The sequence below is a fragment of the Sitodiplosis mosellana genome, unplaced genomic scaffold (assembly GCF_009176505.1).
Source record: "Sitodiplosis mosellana isolate CC-2019 unplaced genomic scaffold, AAFC_SMos_1.0 Smas_scaffold_6165, whole genome shotgun sequence".
Taxonomy (NCBI): Eukaryota; Metazoa; Arthropoda; class Insecta; order Diptera; family Cecidomyiidae; genus Sitodiplosis; species Sitodiplosis mosellana.
In genome coordinates, this window is record NW_022601406.1 from 1,851,938 (window position 1) to 1,870,730 (window position 18,793).

The 18,793-nt window shown below is 36.5% G+C and overlaps 3 protein-coding genes across 9 annotated transcripts in view; 2 read left to right on the plus strand and 1 right to left on the minus strand.

The window, feature by feature from the left end:
* Positions 1 to 4,308, minus strand: part of LOC129574802 (uncharacterized) — a 5,479-nt gene extending 1,171 nt beyond the window's left edge. Inside the window, exons 1-2 of the mRNA XM_055457276.1 lie at positions 3,162 to 4,308; positions 533 to 721 (exon numbers count right to left, since the gene is read on the minus strand). Of these exons, the coding sequence (XP_055313251.1) occupies positions 533 to 721; positions 3,162 to 3,225 (253 nt within the window). The 5' untranslated portion in view covers positions 3,226 to 4,308. The remainder of the gene's footprint in view (positions 1 to 532; positions 722 to 3,161) is intronic.
* A 2,211-nt stretch (positions 4,309 to 6,519) lies between these two features.
* Positions 6,520 to 9,722, plus strand: LOC129574801 (uncharacterized). Its single transcript, XM_055457275.1, has 5 exons — positions 6,520 to 6,841; positions 6,954 to 7,409; positions 7,528 to 7,745; positions 7,833 to 8,610; positions 8,951 to 9,722. The coding sequence occupies exons 1-5, from the start codon at positions 6,646 to 6,648 to the stop codon at positions 9,355 to 9,357; spliced, it is 2,055 nt and encodes a 684-aa protein (XP_055313250.1). The 5' UTR covers positions 6,520 to 6,645; the 3' UTR covers positions 9,358 to 9,722.
* Positions 9,723 to 10,289: 567 nt separating this feature from the next.
* LOC129574800 (uncharacterized) lies at positions 10,290 to 18,793 on the plus strand. 7 transcript variants are annotated; one of them, XM_055457267.1, is made up of 11 exons: positions 10,290 to 10,450; positions 10,965 to 11,112; positions 11,239 to 11,908; positions 12,115 to 13,087; positions 13,176 to 13,270; positions 13,449 to 13,711; positions 13,869 to 14,246; positions 14,458 to 14,679; positions 14,914 to 15,182; positions 15,305 to 15,444; positions 15,574 to 18,793. In XM_055457267.1, exons 3-11 carry the CDS (start codon positions 11,568 to 11,570, stop codon positions 17,114 to 17,116), a joined length of 4,224 nt encoding a protein of 1,407 aa, XP_055313242.1. In that variant the 5' UTR covers positions 10,290 to 10,450; positions 10,965 to 11,112; positions 11,239 to 11,567; the 3' UTR covers positions 17,117 to 18,793. The 7 variants fall into 7 exon arrangements, with proteins under 7 accessions (XP_055313242.1, XP_055313244.1, XP_055313246.1 ...); XM_055457269.1 differs by having other exon boundaries at positions 15,577 to 18,793; XM_055457271.1 differs by having other exon boundaries at positions 14,458 to 14,646.

The window sequence follows — 18,793 nt, forward strand, 5'->3', positions numbered from 1 at the left end:
ACACACACACACACACACACACACACACACACACACACACACACACACAGAGATACATGAACTTTTGCTGAGAAAACGATTTATCTATCATGTTTAGATTTTGCTTTGCAATTTGTTGGAAATATAATCTTTTAAAAGGGTGAAATTCAAGCTAGGTAGAATCACAGTAACAACAGCAGTGGCAGCAGTAGCAACAACAACATTAAAACTTTGATTTATGTTCTAGTCAAGACAAGCAACTTTTAATAATCGTTTGGTTACTTTTCTCCTGAAATATACGTAACTCTACCGAAAATCAACTACATTATTCATTATCATCAAACGTACGTGATTTCGCATGGCTCAAGGATATGTATTGCGCCTTGAGTCATATGTGAAACATGTACAAAAGAATGGGAAAAAACACAGTGCTGCTACTGTGTGCTTCTGTTGCTACTGCTTGCTGATACTTGATGTTCGTATACTTGAAAATCCCACAAAATATTAAACATCAATTATTAAATAGACGGGCAGGGGTAAAAAAACGCCAAACCTGGGATCGCTCTTCCGAGTTCCAAATATTTTCGAACCGATTCACTTAAAAAGTTTGTTTGAATTTCTAATGGCATCGATTCAGCTTCGACAGCTTCCAAGTGTTGTTTCACATCATTTTTGATTTTAAAGTCAGATGATCTTGGCACTTTTCCACGCTTCGAACGGATCTTATCCACCTGTCTTGATTCTAAAATGCGAGCATGAAAATATATATATGTGTGCGGTTGTGTTTGTGTGGAAGAAGAAGAAAAAAAACAGAATTTGTTGAATATTCATGCATTTTTCAATATCGATTCATAGTTTGATGCGTTTTAAATACTATTTTATAGTTGTGTGCTTTTGAAATGTTCCCTTTCTATGATCTAGAGAGAAGCGGAGATGAAGAGGGCTAGAGGGGGATTGTACAAAAGGAATGGTTGTTTCATTGTTTTCGGGTTTGTGGAATATATAAAATGCAATATGAGAAGCATTTGGTCGCACCGGTTACAAAAGTTGCAGCTTGAAATAAGCAGAAAGAGAGAGAGAGAGAGAGAGAGAGAGAGAGAGTGAAGCGGTAGAAAACGAGCCTAATAATTAAATATTGATTTGGATTCTAAATGCGAAAATAATAATATTAAATTTGAACACGAAATTGTGTTCACAAGGTGCATTGATGCGTGCCGCACAATAAACATAATGCTGCTGCTGCTGCTGCAAAATACTGGATATCATTGTAATAGCACACCTATGCGCTAACACATACACACAAGCTCTCTCTCTCTCTCTATCGCGCGCGCGTTTAACTTCCATCGTGTGTATCATAACTCTAACCAACTCATTAATTGAATGTTGTACAACATTTCATAAAACATTAGTCAGATAAAGCCACAAATGAATCAAGTCAGTCAATTTGTTGACGCGCGGCTCTAAGACTCTCTCAGTGAATATTTTGTATTTGGGTCGACATCACAATATTGTTTTGTGTGTGCAAACCACAATTGGCCAATCAAACACGCACATATACGTCGCGTTTTGACTCGACTAGTGCATTCGGATTTGTTGTCATGACGTATAGATTTTCAAGTCAACCAACATTTGAATTGTACAATGTAAGCTATGCTGATATCATTACACTCGGCTCTAACCCATTTTACACGGCATTACTATTGTTAACAATTGCAAAATTATATATATGATCTGTGAATGTAACAAACCAATGACAATATTTTTTTTTCTTTTTCGTTTGTCTTCTCTTCTCATTTCTTTTTCGTATCATGGAAGCCGCGCTTTTTTCTGTTGTGGTAAATGGCGTATACACACAAACTTGATCCGGCGCAAAGGCTATTAATTTGTTTATGTAATCTTAGATCGCATCGCGACCAGCTGATCACAAAAACGGATGATGGAAGTGTACATATTTAAGCGAGGAATAAAAACTAAACCAATTACAATTCAATGCTTTGGATCGTCGAGTATGTTTATACTCGATTTCGTCATTAACGTTTACTTAGACCATGGTTTACACACAGAAAATACCGGTTTTTGATCTTCAATATTCCGAATCTATAGACGTTTCAAATTTCCACTTGAATAAATCAGATTTGATTTCCTCTTGATGTGCAAATATTGGAAAATTCAATTTTTTTCTGGTTTTCCTAGCAACAACCATTTGAGAGAGACACACACAAATAAATGCATTTTATAGAACGGAACACAACGTTGGTAGGTTTTGTGTAACAAAAGAAGACACAAAAAAAATAACAACAACAACGAATTTTATGTTTTCTGGGTGTGAAAGCTGTACATATAGATTTATATGTTACTGCTCGGAATGCAGTATGAAGCTATATACACAGCTGCCTGATCAGGCCCTAATTTAAATCAATATTGTGGCAGACACGCCGAATTTCTGGTTAAATTCGAAACACGCGCGTGTGTAGACATTCAACGAAAATTCGAAAATAGTAATATGAATGGTTTGGAGCGAAAATGTAATACAGAAAAGTTGAGCGGAAAAATGTCAAATGAAAAGGGACAGCTATATAGTTCACTATAGTTTACTATACAGTTTACTATAAAGCCATCCCTTTTCCGCTCATTTATCATCGACATTTTTTCGCGCAACTTTTCTGTATTACATTTTCGCTTCAAACCATTCATATTAAAGTGGACTTCGATGTGTGTGTGTGTGCTTTTTTCGGCGTTAAATGCTTAATTCAAAATCACCCACTGCCAATTACTGACTTGGCGTAATTTCAAAGAGGTCATGAATTCCACACACAAAATCAATGCGAATCTCCTTCAAAATCAGTTTGTGCTTTTTTTTCCTTCGTTATTCCTCTCTCTCGCTCTCTCTCTCTCTCTCTCTCTCTCTCTCTCTCTCTCGTTCTTCCATTTTTCTTTTCAACCAAAAAAGCATGATCTACTCATTAAAACTGAACTGAATGGTTCCAAAAATGGAAAGAAAAAATTCATTGAGTTTTCACTTGCAGACAAAAACTAAAATGTTTTCACTTTGTTCAAACAAAAAAAAAATGTTAAAGTTAAATCATTCTCAGGAATCTGGTTGCTACGTAATGCTCCACACAAAAATAAAAAAAATATATACGCTTGTTTGTTTAAAATTGATCAGTTGCAGTGTTGCAAACCTTTTGGCAGACATATGAGCAGAAGAAGCATTAGAATAACAATCTTCATTTTGAATATGATCATTCCAAGCGTAGCACAACACTCCTTATTTTCTTTCTTCTTGTTTTTTTTTCCCTTGCTGCTACTTTATCTCTCACGCTGGCGTCTCGTTGGAAATTAAAACTGTTGCACCTCACTGAATTGAATAAAGCCCGCGAATCGTTTGCCGAATTCCGATGTAGTCGCCGGTGGAAAAAAGGGTGATTTTTGATGTGGTATCGGATGCAAAACCAATAGGCGCTCGTGCAAAAGAGAAAAACACCGTATTTTTCACTGTGGTATCAACCAATTAAAAGAAATCCGATCCATTTATTTCTTGGTTCATGAATTATACGTTTCACCGCCGAAGAGAAAGAAAAAGATGTTTTTTCCTTTTATTTCTGGAAGAAAATTCACTCAGCTCGCTTCAGTTGCTCAAATTCGATATCGAAAATAAAAACCAGCTTTTTTAATACAAAATATATAAAACACCTTCACTTCACTGTCTTTCAATTAAAAATATATATCCATTCAACAGTTCTTTTCGGTTACAGTAATTGAAGTCATTTAATGGAGTTTTTCTTTGTTGTTTCTGTTGGTTTATTTTCGTTTCTTAGCTCGCTACTTCACTCTCTTTGCTTCGTTCCACAAGACTCTTGTGGCTTGTGTCTTGTGTCTTGATTTGTGCTTGGTTGTTGCTGTTGTTTTGTTTTTCTCTCTCTCTCTCTCTCTCTCTCTCTCTCTCTCTCCCTCGTGTCTCTGTTTTATTTTTCGTGCATATATATATATATATACAATATTTTGGGATTCGTACAGCGCGCACGTTGTTTTTTTTCTTCGTTTGTTTCACTTTCTGAATACTCAAGGTGTGCACGCAGCTCGAGCGAGTACTACACAAATAAGAGTCAACAAATTTCAGCAGAGATATAACTGCGAGAGCGATATTGAATGTTGTATTATTATTGTATTACCGAACAGTGTTGCGTTGTTGAATGGTGTATATGTTGATGTTGTTGGTGCTGTTGTTGCGAGCAAACAACGCTTTTGCCGTGTACCGTTTTCCATTGGTATTGAACAATAAAAAAAAAAACCGAATACCATGCAAGTCCAACAACATTAATCGAAATGCATAAAACGAGGAAAAGAGAGACATATGAAAGACAACGACGATGAAGAAAAAAAAAGACAACAAAACCATACAGTAAACTTCGAAACTGATCTCACACAACGTGTGAGATATTTGATCTTGCACAAGCATCACATACATATATTTCACTATGGGCTTCATACAAATATATATATACATATACATATACATAGATAGATATATGTGCAAAAAGATCTATTTGTGTGTGTACTTTTTTTTCTCTCCCTACATGTGGCGTCCGAAAAGGCAACAAGCGCTCCAATGAAAAGAAAAGAAGGAAAAAAAGCAACAAAGATTAACGTAAGAGTACTTTAAACAAATAGTGTATGTAACTTTGTGTCGATTTCATGCCATTTAAAGTGTGTGGAGGAAAAGCAAATGGCATGTATTTTCAGCAGTTCCAGCATCCCCCTCCGTCGGGAAATAACGACTAACCGCACTCAAACTTTATCCACACACGCTGCTGCTGCTGATGCTGTTGTGTTTTTTTCTTTCATTTCGGTGTATTTATGGTTTACAGACACATTACGTTTGTTTTGTTTTTTGTGTGTTGTATTTTGCATATATGCTCTGTGTGTGCTTTATGGGCAGCAAACGATGCTGTCTGCCGGCACCATGGACAACCGACAGAGCTTTATTCACCGCTTTATTTCTTTTTCACAGCACCAACAGCAGCAGCATCAGCAACAGTATCGGCAGCAACTAGTAACCAAAGCAATCGGACACACAATTACGCGTTAAACCAAACCGCTGGTTCAACCAGAAAGAGATTTCCGAACAATTAATTCAGACGCATTGAATTCCCGCAAAAACACACATTGATGAGATAATGAATCATGCATTTGGACTTTGGTGTCTGTCTCTCTCTCTCTGTGTGTGTGCGTGTGTTGTTATTTTTTCCGCTTGCATGTGAAATATGGATTATGCGTAAAATCGCAAGTTCAAAGGAAATATGCTTTTAGCATGAGATTTACGGTTGTTTTTTTTTCTCTCGGAGTAATTATCATATAATTTCTAGCAATCCCACCATCTACACAAATGAAAACCGATATTTCAACGGATCTTCATTCTTTTTCCTTCTCCAATTTCGCTACATTTGGCCGTAGTTTTTGATATGTAATACACATACATAGCAATTAGTCCGTTTTTGATGAGCCTGTCCAAAATCAGAAAATGTCCCTCAACCCAAAACAAAAAAATTCAATGGAATAATTTCAATATAAAAGAATGATACACGTTCAATGGCAACAACTCATACCACTTCATAGACCATTTCAATTGGTTTTAAGTTTCATTGTCTCGCATGATGATTGTTGGGCTGTTGCTTTTTACCATTGCCATTACTGTCTAGTTACGAGAAGCTGTAATTAAATGGGATATACTGATAATTAAACCAAATTTAACTAAAACTCATAATTAAACTGACTCCCCCATAAATCAAAATTGGAAAGGATAAAATTGTAAGACTATGATCGTTATAGGGTTTGAAGAGAAAAAAAAACAGTACATTAGCGAAAAAACGGAGGGGAAAATATCATTTGCAAGAAATTGGAATCGATTTGTCACACAAATATCTGTTGCAACGGTGGAACGAAAAAGGGGAAAAAAACTATTAACAAGCAGCAACTAAATGTTTGCCACAACATTTAAAAACCAAACGCGCGATTAGATTGTGTGTTGATTGATCGATGGGATCATTAATACCAATGTCTAAATATGCGACGTTAATCTATTTTAAATTTTGAGTTTCGTGTCATAAATATTCCTTTCCATTGTATTGTATAACACAGTGTTGTAGCCTGTAAGTTGTTACGCTGTGCGTCGAACTCATAAGTTCTGTCTGTGTGCTGCATGCATTTCTTGCTGTACACGAAAAATCAGACAAAAATCACCCGTTTTTTCTCTCTCTCCCTCTTTCTCTGGTGCTTATTGCAGCATTTCCATTAGATAATTGCTATGTATCGTCAAATACTTGCAATTCTAATTCTTCGACTTCTCATTTATAATTTTTTTTCTGCTGGGAGTAAAAGTCTGTCAAAAAAATTATGTAAAAAAATATCACTGCAACAAATTTGCATTTGCAAACCAATTCATTTTGAAAGAAGAATTTTTCGTCGGTATTTCAGTCAAAGTGGTTGAAAATTAAAATCGAATGTTGATAAAACGTCAGCAATGCTCAAACGTCAATGAACAATGATTTCATTCTTTTCAAATCCAAAGTGTCACTTGCATTTGCTGCTGGTGGTTGCAACATGAGCTCTGAGATAACTCTGTACAATTTTATTTTCTTCGTTCGTGCGATCTGTTTGTGAAAAATAATGGGGAGGCTACGTCATCAAGAAATGCGAAAAGAACTGAAAAAATTCAAAGTATACATCCAGCAAATCAGTTCACCGGCCGAATTTTGGTTGCAAATACCGAGTCCGCATGGATTGGCGAATTTGTGTGCGGCTCAAAATCAAAATGTACACCGCAAAACAGTAACCAAGGATCACAATCAATATTTGGTAAGAGGTATTGTCATCGCATGGAATATGTGTCAAAATGTTACGAATTAATCATATGGATTGGTCAGAAAATTGATGATAAATACATGTCTCACATTGAATAAATATTTTGATTGCAGACAATGAGACGGTGTTTGCATGGAAGTGTCATTTAGCATTCATCGCACCGACAAACTCGCACACCACCACCGCTTGGTCACTGTCGGCCAATGATAAATTCATCGAATACACTAAACGTTTTGATGAGCTAGCCATTTCGATACCGTGTTTGTCTAGCGCTACATCGATTTCGACGGCTGTCATTTTGTGGGGCCTGCGACAGCATCGTATGAATGCACTTGATGCGACCGAAGATGATTGGGAGAATCTAAATTTAATGTTGATTTTCCAAGGTGTTGCCCGATCAATCACCGATATTGAAATCATACAACATTTGGCACGTGTTCCACAGGATTTTGTCGCATATCCAAGCGTACAATTGACAGACGATAAAATTGTCCAATTTGAAAATCACACGAGATATTCGAATAGAAAATGGCAACCGGTTGAACCAAGCACGACAAAGGAATTTGTTGGTACGAACCATTTTCATTTTTTTCCCTATTTTTATTCTTGTCCAACTCGAATTTTTTTATTTCGAGAGAATCAAAATCGGTTTTCCTCATTAGACATTTCGGCTTTTATTTCCATTAGGAATGCCCGTGTTCATTGACAATCAGATGATGATCTTTGTGCAAGAGTCGCATCATCAAAAACGCATTGCCGAAATGACATACGAAATAAAGAAAAAGTACTCGAAACGAGAAAAACGACTAATCACAAATTGGAGACGTGGCGAAATGTGCATCGCCGATGGCACTTACTATCGAGCTGAGATCCGGACCGTCTTCCCAAGAGAGCAATCATGTTTGGTAATGCACATGCCATTTTGAATTTGACTCGAAAATCATTCGATTTTGATTTCATTCGAATTTTAATGCTTATCATTTACTTCATAGGTGTATTTCGTTGACTTTGGCGTCGAGGATACGATTGATTTCAAGGATTTGTGGCGGTGTACATTATTCAAAAATGTGCCGATTCAAGTGCGAAAATGTCATGTGCAGAAAATCAAACTTCCGTCAAAGAAGGGAAAAATATGTCCATCGAGAGCTGTGCACAAATTCACAATTGACATGATTCGCGGCAAAACTTGTTCATTCTACATTCATGACAATTTGGACTCAACACGAATTGACTCCATTCCTTGTACTGTGCGACCGTTGAATGAACCACTTGACTTGGCATCAGAGCTGGTTAGTTATCACATGGTGGGAATCACATCGGATTTCAAGCGAACAGACAAATTCGATGAGGAAAAACGCAAACGCACCGAATGCGATGATAAGGTTCTGATGCCAAGCACGGAATTAGAATCATTCGATGATTTTAAATGGTTTTATGAGCGTAAAAAGGCTGTAATTCCATTACGGAAGTCAACTGACTCTGCTGAAGATAACCGGAAGTTCGAAGTGTTTGATCATTCACGTCAAATGGAGGAACCTCGTGAAAAAAACAAAACAGTAACGATAGTTGAAAAGCAAATCGAGAGCCAACCACACCCATTGGTGGATAAAATCACCAAACATTTTCATCTATCGACACCAAAAGAGCTGGCCTTTTATTGTCAACCGCTGTTTGTGATCGACCCGATTACGATTTTAGTGGTTCCAATCAATGCAGCCCCCAGATTTATTGACATGGACACAAAACCAACCAACAATCCACTTCTGCCAGGTACATACACGTTTACCAGGTTTGAAATAAGTGATACAGAGAATATTGATTCGGTTATTCGTGCAAATATGACTTTTTTTTGGCGGCAAATGAGAAAAACATAACCAATTTTTCTCTTATTCAAGAAGAGAAACATGAACACCACCCATTTATTATCAGAAGAAAGAAATGCTTCTCTTTTTTGTATTTTCCTTCAGAAAAAAACATATTTGCTGGCGCCAAATATTTCAACCCTGAATTTGAATTCAATATTTTCCATGTGTCAATTAATTACTTGAAGTAATTTACTTCTTTCCATTTTTCCATCAGAAGTGAATTTAATCCATTGAACCCATTTCAGAAAACGCCCCGTGCATAGCACTCTTGGACAAAAAATGGCATCGTGGCATTGTGTGGGAACAACTCTCAACAGATGAATACACCATTTTATGTGCTGACACGCTGAAATTGATCGAAGTGAAGAGAGATTTTGTTCAAGTCTGTCCTCCCGATTTACTCCACACAAAATTGGAATGCATGAAAGTGCGTTTCAGCGAAATGATGTCACATCCACGTTTACGCTCACAAGATCTGTGCCATCAACTATCGAAGGCTCTTTTAGATAAGAAATTGTGTCTATTTGTAAGAATCGTTCGAGTACACAGCGATGAAGTGCCTGAAATCAAATTAAACCTCAATGAACATTCAAAGAAAAGCATTTGTACCGAATTGGTTGATCAGAAATATTACAAACAATTGAAGCGTTGAACCTCAATCAGAAGCATTTCTTTTTCGTTCGCATTTTGATTCTGGAAATATGTGCGGTTGCGACGAAGACAACAAAAAGACAACAAACTCGAAAAAAAATTTTTAAATGATTTTTATATCCAGAGTAGAAATTGATGTGCGCCTTCAGCCAAACCTAAAGTGAATAAAAAAAATTAATCAGCTATGACAATTCATATACCATTTAATTTCAAATGAAATGAAAAAAAAATATTGGAAATTCATTGGCATGAAAAAGTGCATTAAATGAGTCGACGAATGTTCGGGTGATAATTGAAATGGTTTGTTTTGACCTGCAAAACGGGCAATATTATGAAAACAATAAAAATCGAGTTCAATATATTGCATGGAATGTCATTTTTATACAACTGTCAAACGTTTATGTGTGTGTTGTGCATCCGTTTCGTTGAATTTTGTTGTGCGCTCGATAGGGGCAAACAAGACAGTTACTTAGCGGTACTTTAGCAATGCTAACTGAAACAAAAAAAAAAGGTTAAGTTCTCAAGTTTATTATCGAGTACATTTCAATGTATTATATAAACTCGAAACGATTCAATTGTTCGGAATCAAATGGCTCTGAAAACAATTGATTTTATTCGAAAAGTGTACATATGGAAATCAACCACTCGTTTTTGCGTCAATTGTGTGAAAAGATATACAATTGAATTTCCAGCCGATTTGCATTGAATTCTCTGCCCGTGTACTTTGCTCGTGTGTTTGACATTCACATGCCAATACTTAACACTGAGTACAAACTGTCTGTCTACAGTCTGTAGTAATGTTGTTATTTTCATCTGGAATGTCGTACACAAACACACACGCATGCACTCGCAATTGCATATACGTACACACAATCACAACACGAATCTTATGTGAATGAAATTGTTGTATACACAATACCAACACAAAGCATTAATCAAAAAAAAGCAGCAGCGAACGAACGAACGAAGAGAGAAGAGATGTTGAAAACGAATAATGGAAGTCAATGTGAACAAGGGTTTCAAACAATAGTGCTGAACATTGCGAGGAACTGGTTCCGTTTTCGCAAAATATCTATTGAATATTTACAAAAAAGGTGTACAATTTTTGCCATTTATCGTCTTAATAGTTATGGTTTAATGGATGGTGCGGTGGAAATTTGTGTACAAAAATGTGCCTCAAATCAATGACAAACAAGAAATATTTTGAGAAAAATGTTGAACAAAAATACACTGAACTTATATGACAGATGCCATCTTGTTGAATTTTTTTTTCCGTAATATATTTAATTTGTATGTGGTCTGTTTGGTCTTGTTTTTTTTCTTTCTTTCTTTCGTTGTTGTTTTTTTTATTCAGTTTCTCTGTATGAACGTACTTTTATTCACATTTATCGATCGATTTTGAGATCAATGGCAAAAGGCATCACGAAAACTCTCCATAAAATGGCTCATCGTTGCGACGAACCCAAATGCAACGAGAGAAAAAAAAACGAGAATAATAAGATGAAAAAAAAGACACAAAGATAAATTTTTGTTGGGAGCCTCATAAAATATGTAGCGGAAAGACAGTGTAATTTGTTTATTGACACAAATTCTTTTTTTTAATTTTAGATTTCATACGATTTCCCACTGCTGATCATTTGAAGGAAGAGAAGACGAAAAAATAAAATTAATAAAAAGCAATACACACAGGCGAAAGAGAGAAAGAGAGAGAGAGAGAGAGAGAGAGAGAGAGAGAGAGAGAGAGAGAGATAGAGAGGTACATTTATCGATATTACCTTCAAAAAATATCACAGCAATAATTCAATGACTGACTAATTTGTTTTTTCATTCTTTCTCTTTTCCACCTTCACTCTCTATCCTCTTTTATTTCCACTAATTGAAGATACCGAACGAAGAAAACAGAAACAAAATAACAACAAAAATGAAATTGCTTGTAGTGTATTGCATCGAAAGTTGCTTCTAAGGTGTAGACGGTGTCTGTGGCTGCAAAAAATACGAGGAAAAAAACACAGAAGAAGAATCTGTATTGTGCAAGCACTAATCACATACACACAAACACAGTTCTGCTTCTTTTTCTTGTTTATGTGCTGCTGAATTGAAGACGAAGGCGATAGAAACAACGTAGCGCAACAGGAACAAAAAAAGCCGTGACTTTTTTCTTAGTGTTTTTTTTTTCATTTTGGTCAAAGAGAAAAACCAAACTCACACGAAATGGATTCACAAATACAGTGTCCCGTTTGTACACTCTATCTGCATGTTGGAATGAATTTACAAGAGCACCTGAACACCCATCCAAAGGATCAGGTGATTTCGGCCCTAGTAAATATGACACTGTTACAGCAACGTGCCAACGATGAAAATTCCAATAATTTCGAATGTAGTCGATACGAACCGTTGGCAACCAGTGATGATCTCAATGCGTCGTCTACGGACAAAACGCTTCCAAAAGCATTTCAAAATCAACAGCAATCCATTACATATTTTGCACCCATCTCACAGCAAACATCACAATTGATGATTGTGAATGGTACACAGGTGTTTCATGATCAGCGGTAAGTTGCTATTAAATTTGTTGTAAACAAAATCCATGCCACAATTACATCATCGATAAAACTAAGTCATTTGTCTGTCACTAATCTAATGTAGTATAATCTATGTGACTAAGAGGCAATCACTGTATTGGTGCACCATGAAATATCAATTGAGTTGTAATGTGAATTGGTTTTTTTTGTTCGTCTCTTCTCTTCTTCAATTTCAGCCATCGGCGAGCCATTCAGAGTTGTTCGACGCCAATTTCACATCGGACCGGCAGCGGCACCACCGTGCCGCCACTCTCGATTCCTGCACGAACATTTCGACTGATTCCAGCTAAACAAGCAATACCACCACCGCCACCATATCATGCATCCGTTCGGAATGCAATACATCGCAATGAAATTAATCAAATCACCACACAAATTCAGCAAAGCTGTTCAACAAATGTGTTCAATGTGTCGGCATCGTCGAGTAGTAGCACATTAACAACCAATATAAATGCAATCAATGCATCGAGCAGTGCGGTGTATGTGAATCGAAATTCGGTAAAACGTATGGAGAATGATGATACCATCGCTGCTGCTATCACCGCCACAGAGCCCAGCGAATCAGATGCAATGAATACAGACGTGGAAGAGGCTACGGCCAATGATTATCATTTATATCCCGACGAAGCCGAATCCGTTGCAAGAGATAACAATGATGAGAACGATGATCATGATGATGATGATGATGCCATTGAATTGATCAATCACAATGGAACACCAAGTGGGCAAACTGATAAAATTACTGAACAACCGAAACAACGACCAATGCAGCATAAAGACACTAATGAGCCGGCACCAGAACAGGCCAACAAAGAGAGGCGAAATTTCAAAGAGGAAACCATTGAAACGATCGTTGCCGATGTAGAAAATACTGGCGAAAAGAAAACTAGAGGTCTCAAAGTGTTGAGTAACGTTCAGGTCTCACCAAATGCTATACTTAATGTTTCACTGAATTCGACGAATAGCGACACAATTCCATTGAATAATATGATCATTGTCAGTTCAATACCATCCACATCGACAGCAACTACCTCACAGGTAATACCAACACAATTGGTGAGAACAAAATCGTTGCTAAAAAGCTTACAAGAATCACGTTCACTACCATCGGATGCGAAAAATCCAAAATATACCAAAGTTACTGTTGATGTGAGTACTCAATCGGTAACAAACCTATTTTACTTGTGAATATTATGGAAAAGAATCAATTTTTTTTAAATTCTCTTCTCTATTGTAGATTGCCCCAACAAGTTTAGAAAAACAAAAACACACCGACATTGATATTGATCTCCAACTGGTTGATCCACTTGCATTGGACGAACGAAACACCAGGTTAGTTCACTGGATTTACGGCCGTTTCTCCGTTTATTCACCGCGATTCTATTTTATGATTTGAGTTTAATTTTGCTTTTCTTGTTATTTCCACACCTCAAATTCTACTGAATTTTGAATGAGACTAACAATTGACGTCATTCTATTTTGTGCGCCTTTATTTTCATTGAACATTTAGTGACGAGTGTTTTGTAAAACCGTGTTCGAGCAAAGCGACTAGCGTAATCCGTTTAGCATCTCAAAAATCCCCAAAACCGTCATCATCATCGTCATCATCCACATCAATATCATCTGCGCCATCATCATCATCATCACCATCAGTGTCAACAACGGAAAGTATACGACCATCAACAAATCGGCAATCGGTGAAAAAATTGGTTGTGAAACTGAAGAAGCCATTTATTCCAGTTATCGAAGAAGAAGCTAATTTGCATCCGCCTGGTGAGTAGTTTATGGCAATCGTAAAATAAATTATAATCAACAGATATATTTGCATTTGAATGCATTTAAAATGCATCAACATTCTGGTATTTGAAATGATAACGATTTTAATTTTTTTTCTGCTTGTTTGTTTCATTGTTGTTATTCCTTGGCTTAGATGAACATTTCGATAATCGTACGGGGCACAATACGTTCGAAGGCATGAATAAAAATGAAAATGAAGTATTGCTTGAATGTTCTGAAGATGTACCATTTAGTCCATTGCGTCAATCGTACACGCCACTTCCAGTGAATCAATTGAATGGCAACGATGACGATTGTGATGGTGATGATGATTTGATAACGCCCGATTGCATTCCATCGGCCCGAAATTATGATTCGGAAAATGAACTCCATATTATCGATATCAAATTGAATAATCATCAATTGCTTGATGCACACGATGACGATCAACCATCCGATGAAAATGAAAATGTTAATATGTCGATTGGCAAAGAAGATGTAGTTCTTTTCACTATTAACACGACCAACGATGGTGAGTTTGTTTGTTGGACTTTTTTTTTAAAAATGAAATTGGTAAAGATAGAAAAAGAATAGGAAAAATGTAGAAGAAACAGAAGAAATCTCATCGAAAAATCAATATTTGTTGGGTCATCCAAATTGGTGTCATCTTTAATTTTGGGCGAAAAAAATGAAAAACTTCAATGAACATTAAAAAAAAAAAAATTTTTTGTTTCATTATGCAGAAGAGCATATGGATGTAACGGAGGAGACTGATACCACAGCGGTGAAAATGTATTTAGAAAAATCATCGGCCACAACAACCAGTTCCGAATGTACATCGTACGCATCATCATCGTCAGTGTCAAATCTGGAGCCAAGCTCATCGCAAAATGAATTCCATAGCATTGCTGGCACAAGCCGAATGGAATACGGTCTGACTACATTCCTTGATTACAACGAACAACGTAACTTTCCTCTTTCCCTATTCAAAATTCCACACATATACATACATGCATTTCTTGATTTTTCGTTAACTTTTATGTGTGTTCTTCTTTCCGTGTTTTTTGTTTTGTTTTATTTTGTGTGAACGCTTTTAATTTCCTTGTGTATTTTTTTCCCTTCTCTCTCTCTCGCTGTTGTGCTTTTGCACGCATGCATTTTTTCGGTAATTAAACGACGTGTTGTTATTTGGTTTGCAGGTTTGCGTGTACGATTGTCACCCATACCATTTATAGCCGACAACAATACATGGAATCAAACGTTCAGTTCATCGTATGCGTCAGCATGTGAGGAAAATTACAAGCATTCCTCGTGCATGGATATGGATGGTTGTAAAACCAATTCCGTTAATGCACGCGCACCATCAACCGATAGTCTGAATATTCGAACCGATGAAAAGATGCCGGCAAAGGGTGAAATATCCGAACAGGAGAGTAATGGTGACGTCGAAGGTTTATGGAGCCATCAGGTGAGTTAATTGAGTTTTATGCATCGTGTTGCTCTCCATTTTTCCAAATGAGAAAAAAATATGGCATTACAGCGGAATGGTTTGGTTTTTTTTTTCTTCTCTCCCCTTTGCGCGCGATATAGGTATATTCAACGGAGAACGATAACATGCCAAGATACACCAATTCGTATGACACAACCGTAGCACGTGAAAGTTGGAGTTTAAGTAATGAACAAAATCTAACGCATGAAATGGAAAATATGTCAACAATTTTAATGAAATTGTAAGATCAAATATTTGAAGTGCTTTTGATGCAAACGACACACCTCACCTTCCACCTGATTAATGTCGGAATATTTTCTCTCTTTTTTTCGATTTTTTTCTTTCTCTTCTCCAAAAACATTGCCATCAGCAGCAGTTCGTTGGAACAATCGGATCGTAATATGGATATAAAGCCATTTGTTGGCAATAGCATTTGCACGGAAAAGGATATGCTGAAAGCAAAATCATTATCAAAAGCGCGAAAATATCGTTGTCCGATTTGTGCGCAAGTGTTTACATCGTTGAAGGAGAAACGGGCGCATTTGATTCAAATTCATGAGTATCAGCAGGGTGTGTCGGTGACAAAAACGGTCGCAAAAGCAATGAAATTTACAAAAATCAAAAAACCCACCGAAACAATAACCAGTGCCAGTTGTTCGACGCTGGACACAACGACAGAAACATCATCAACATCGCCTGTGATCGAGTGCAAGAAAGAGCGTTCGGATATAATGCGACCGTTCACCAGTCTCAATAACTATCTGTTAAGTTACAATTGGTCGACATTAAAATCACGGCCAACGGATCCCGGTACAAAGGACGAAAATAAAAAGCTATTTGAAATCCTTGACAGTGGCATCAACTATGTGTGCAAGGTGTGTGAAGAGCAATTCAACAGTATTCGAGCATATGATATGCATATGACAACCCATCCAGCTGAATGTTATACATGCGGCCGGACATTTAAGCGTTGGGTTAATTTCAGTATTCATTTAAAACGACATTTGAATATCCGTGAACATCGTTGCATCCATTGTCCGAAACGGTTTGTGTTGCGTCAAAGTATGATTGAACACATGCGAATCCATAGCAATGAGGCACCGTTAAAATGTAGCCTATGCATGAAACGCTTTAAGCGTTTCTCCAATTTGATACAGCATCGAAATCGGCATCATTTGAAATTGCGGCCACAGGCAAAGGATTTCATTTGTTCATGCGGCGAAGTGTTTCATTCACAGGCAAAAATTGCATGGCATCGTGAAACCCATGATGTCAAACCAAAATGTTGTCCGTATTGTCGTGAAAGGTTCATGCATAAAAATAGCCTGGTACGACACATTCGACTGTCGCACACCGAACGTTTCCATTTATTCAAACGGGATTCGGTCGAATGTCCGTACTGTAAAAAGAAATATATAAAATCTAGTCTCAAGATGCATATGGAACAGCATAAAACATCACGAACCACATACGAATGCACGATTTGTAATAAGACACTGACAACGAAATGGAATTTAAAGCAACACAAATGGATCCATGCCAGCCGATCGTCAAAACCATTCAAATGCAGCATGTGCACGAAGGCATTTATACGCGAAAGTGAATACATTTCACACATGAACACGCACAAAGCAATTAAACCGTATACATGCGATCATTGCGGTTGTCAATTTGCACGCAAATACAATTGGTTACGGCACACGCGCGAACATGAAACCCTCAAGAAATTCCGTTGTGATACATGCGGAAAGGATTTCCATCGTGCATACTATTTGAAGGAACACATTCGTATTCACAGCGGTGAACGTCCTTTCGAATGTGTCATTTGCGGCAAAACGTCGACAACAAAAACCAATCACAATAAACATGTGAAAATTCATCATGCTCGGGATCCACTCACCGCTGAAGCATAAACAACAACAACAACAACACACAAACAAACAATTTACACATAATAATCTCAAACCCGAACACAACACATTTAAACTATCGCATAAATCGCATTTTCGACATGGTTTTTTCGCTCACCATTTACAAAATTATATAGACATACGGAAACATCAACAACAACAAAAAAAAAACTCTATTTGTATTGTGTTTGTTTATTTCAACTACGAAACGTTTTTTTTTTTAATTTTCTTCGCCAAAATTTAATATTGAAAAAAAAGATAGATAAACAATAATAACGGTGCAATTTCAACGTTCTGCGTATTTGATGTAAAAACAAAATATAAGACAAACAAACACATTAATTATTATTGAGGTGATTACATCCATGATTTAATGGACATTTTAATGCAACAATACAATTATTATGCAATTGAAATGTAAAAGGAAAATATTCCGATTCTTTTTTCTTCTCAGCTAAATGAATGTTTTTGAATTTTTATGTTAAAATCGATTTAAAATATTTCATATGTTGGTTAATCCTTGATACAATTGGCTGTTGTAGACGGCATAAATACCCGGGCAACGCCAGCAGCAATCACAGAACAAAATCGGCGATTTTTCTCCAAATGTTAAGTTTCTGCGCTAAATTTTTTCAACTCAAAACATTTTTCCACATGATGTTTGCCACATTTTCCAAAAATACACATCATTTTCTGTTCTGAATGTGTGCAAACGATTTTGCCCCCCGTTGTTATTGACATAATATGTTGTAAATTGAGATGCTCAATTGTTCAACCGCAAAATGCATACACGAATGAGAAAAAAAAAATTTGCAAATTAATAGCCTCAAAAGTGGGCTATATTTGCGTTTGTACTGTGTAAATTTGTTGGTTTTCTGAGCCACCACCATCGCCGCCACCCGGCGGTAATTTCAATATTCAATTTTAATTAAAATAATTGATTGAAATGATTATTATTCACGTCATTTGATATGAAAGCGGCGGCAAACTGAAGTTCAATTAGTTTAGGAAACTAAATCTATTTAAACCAAAAATGCGCTATTCATTTTATGATGCTCAGTATGCACACATCGCAGGAAGGAAGAGAAAAGCGGTTATGTACTGAGCGTTCTCATTTTTTTTTTTTTTAGTTGGGGTTCAGCTGGAGCTTTTCCACTTGTTCCACTCAGTTTGGACCTCAAGTAAAGCGTCTGTTTGGCTGATTGTCACAGCCACTAATCGATGTTTCTTTCAAATTCAATTTTTATACCCATTTTTTTTGGCAAGTGTTTTTGTGTTCAATCAAAATTGAACTTTTTTTTTCGAAAAAAAAATTAAACTGATTTACTTTGAACTTAAATTTAAATCGAAACTGTTTCCTACAAATAAAATTCAATATCGATCGGATAAGTAGAGAAAAAAAAAGAACATACCGATGCATCTAAACAACAATTTAAGTACGATTTCTTAGACAAACAAGAAGAAAAACAGAAGAAAAAAAAAATCCAATACATCGCATATTTATTATATTTATATCATAAAATGCTACTATCCTGATCGTTTTATAGACATTTAAGGCTAGACTTTTAATGTGCAATAGGCTATTTTACTTTTAGAATAAATTAAAGAAGGAAGGAAGGAAGAAGACGAAGAAAATCAACTGATAAACCGAACGATGTTAATAAAGACCATTGAGACAAA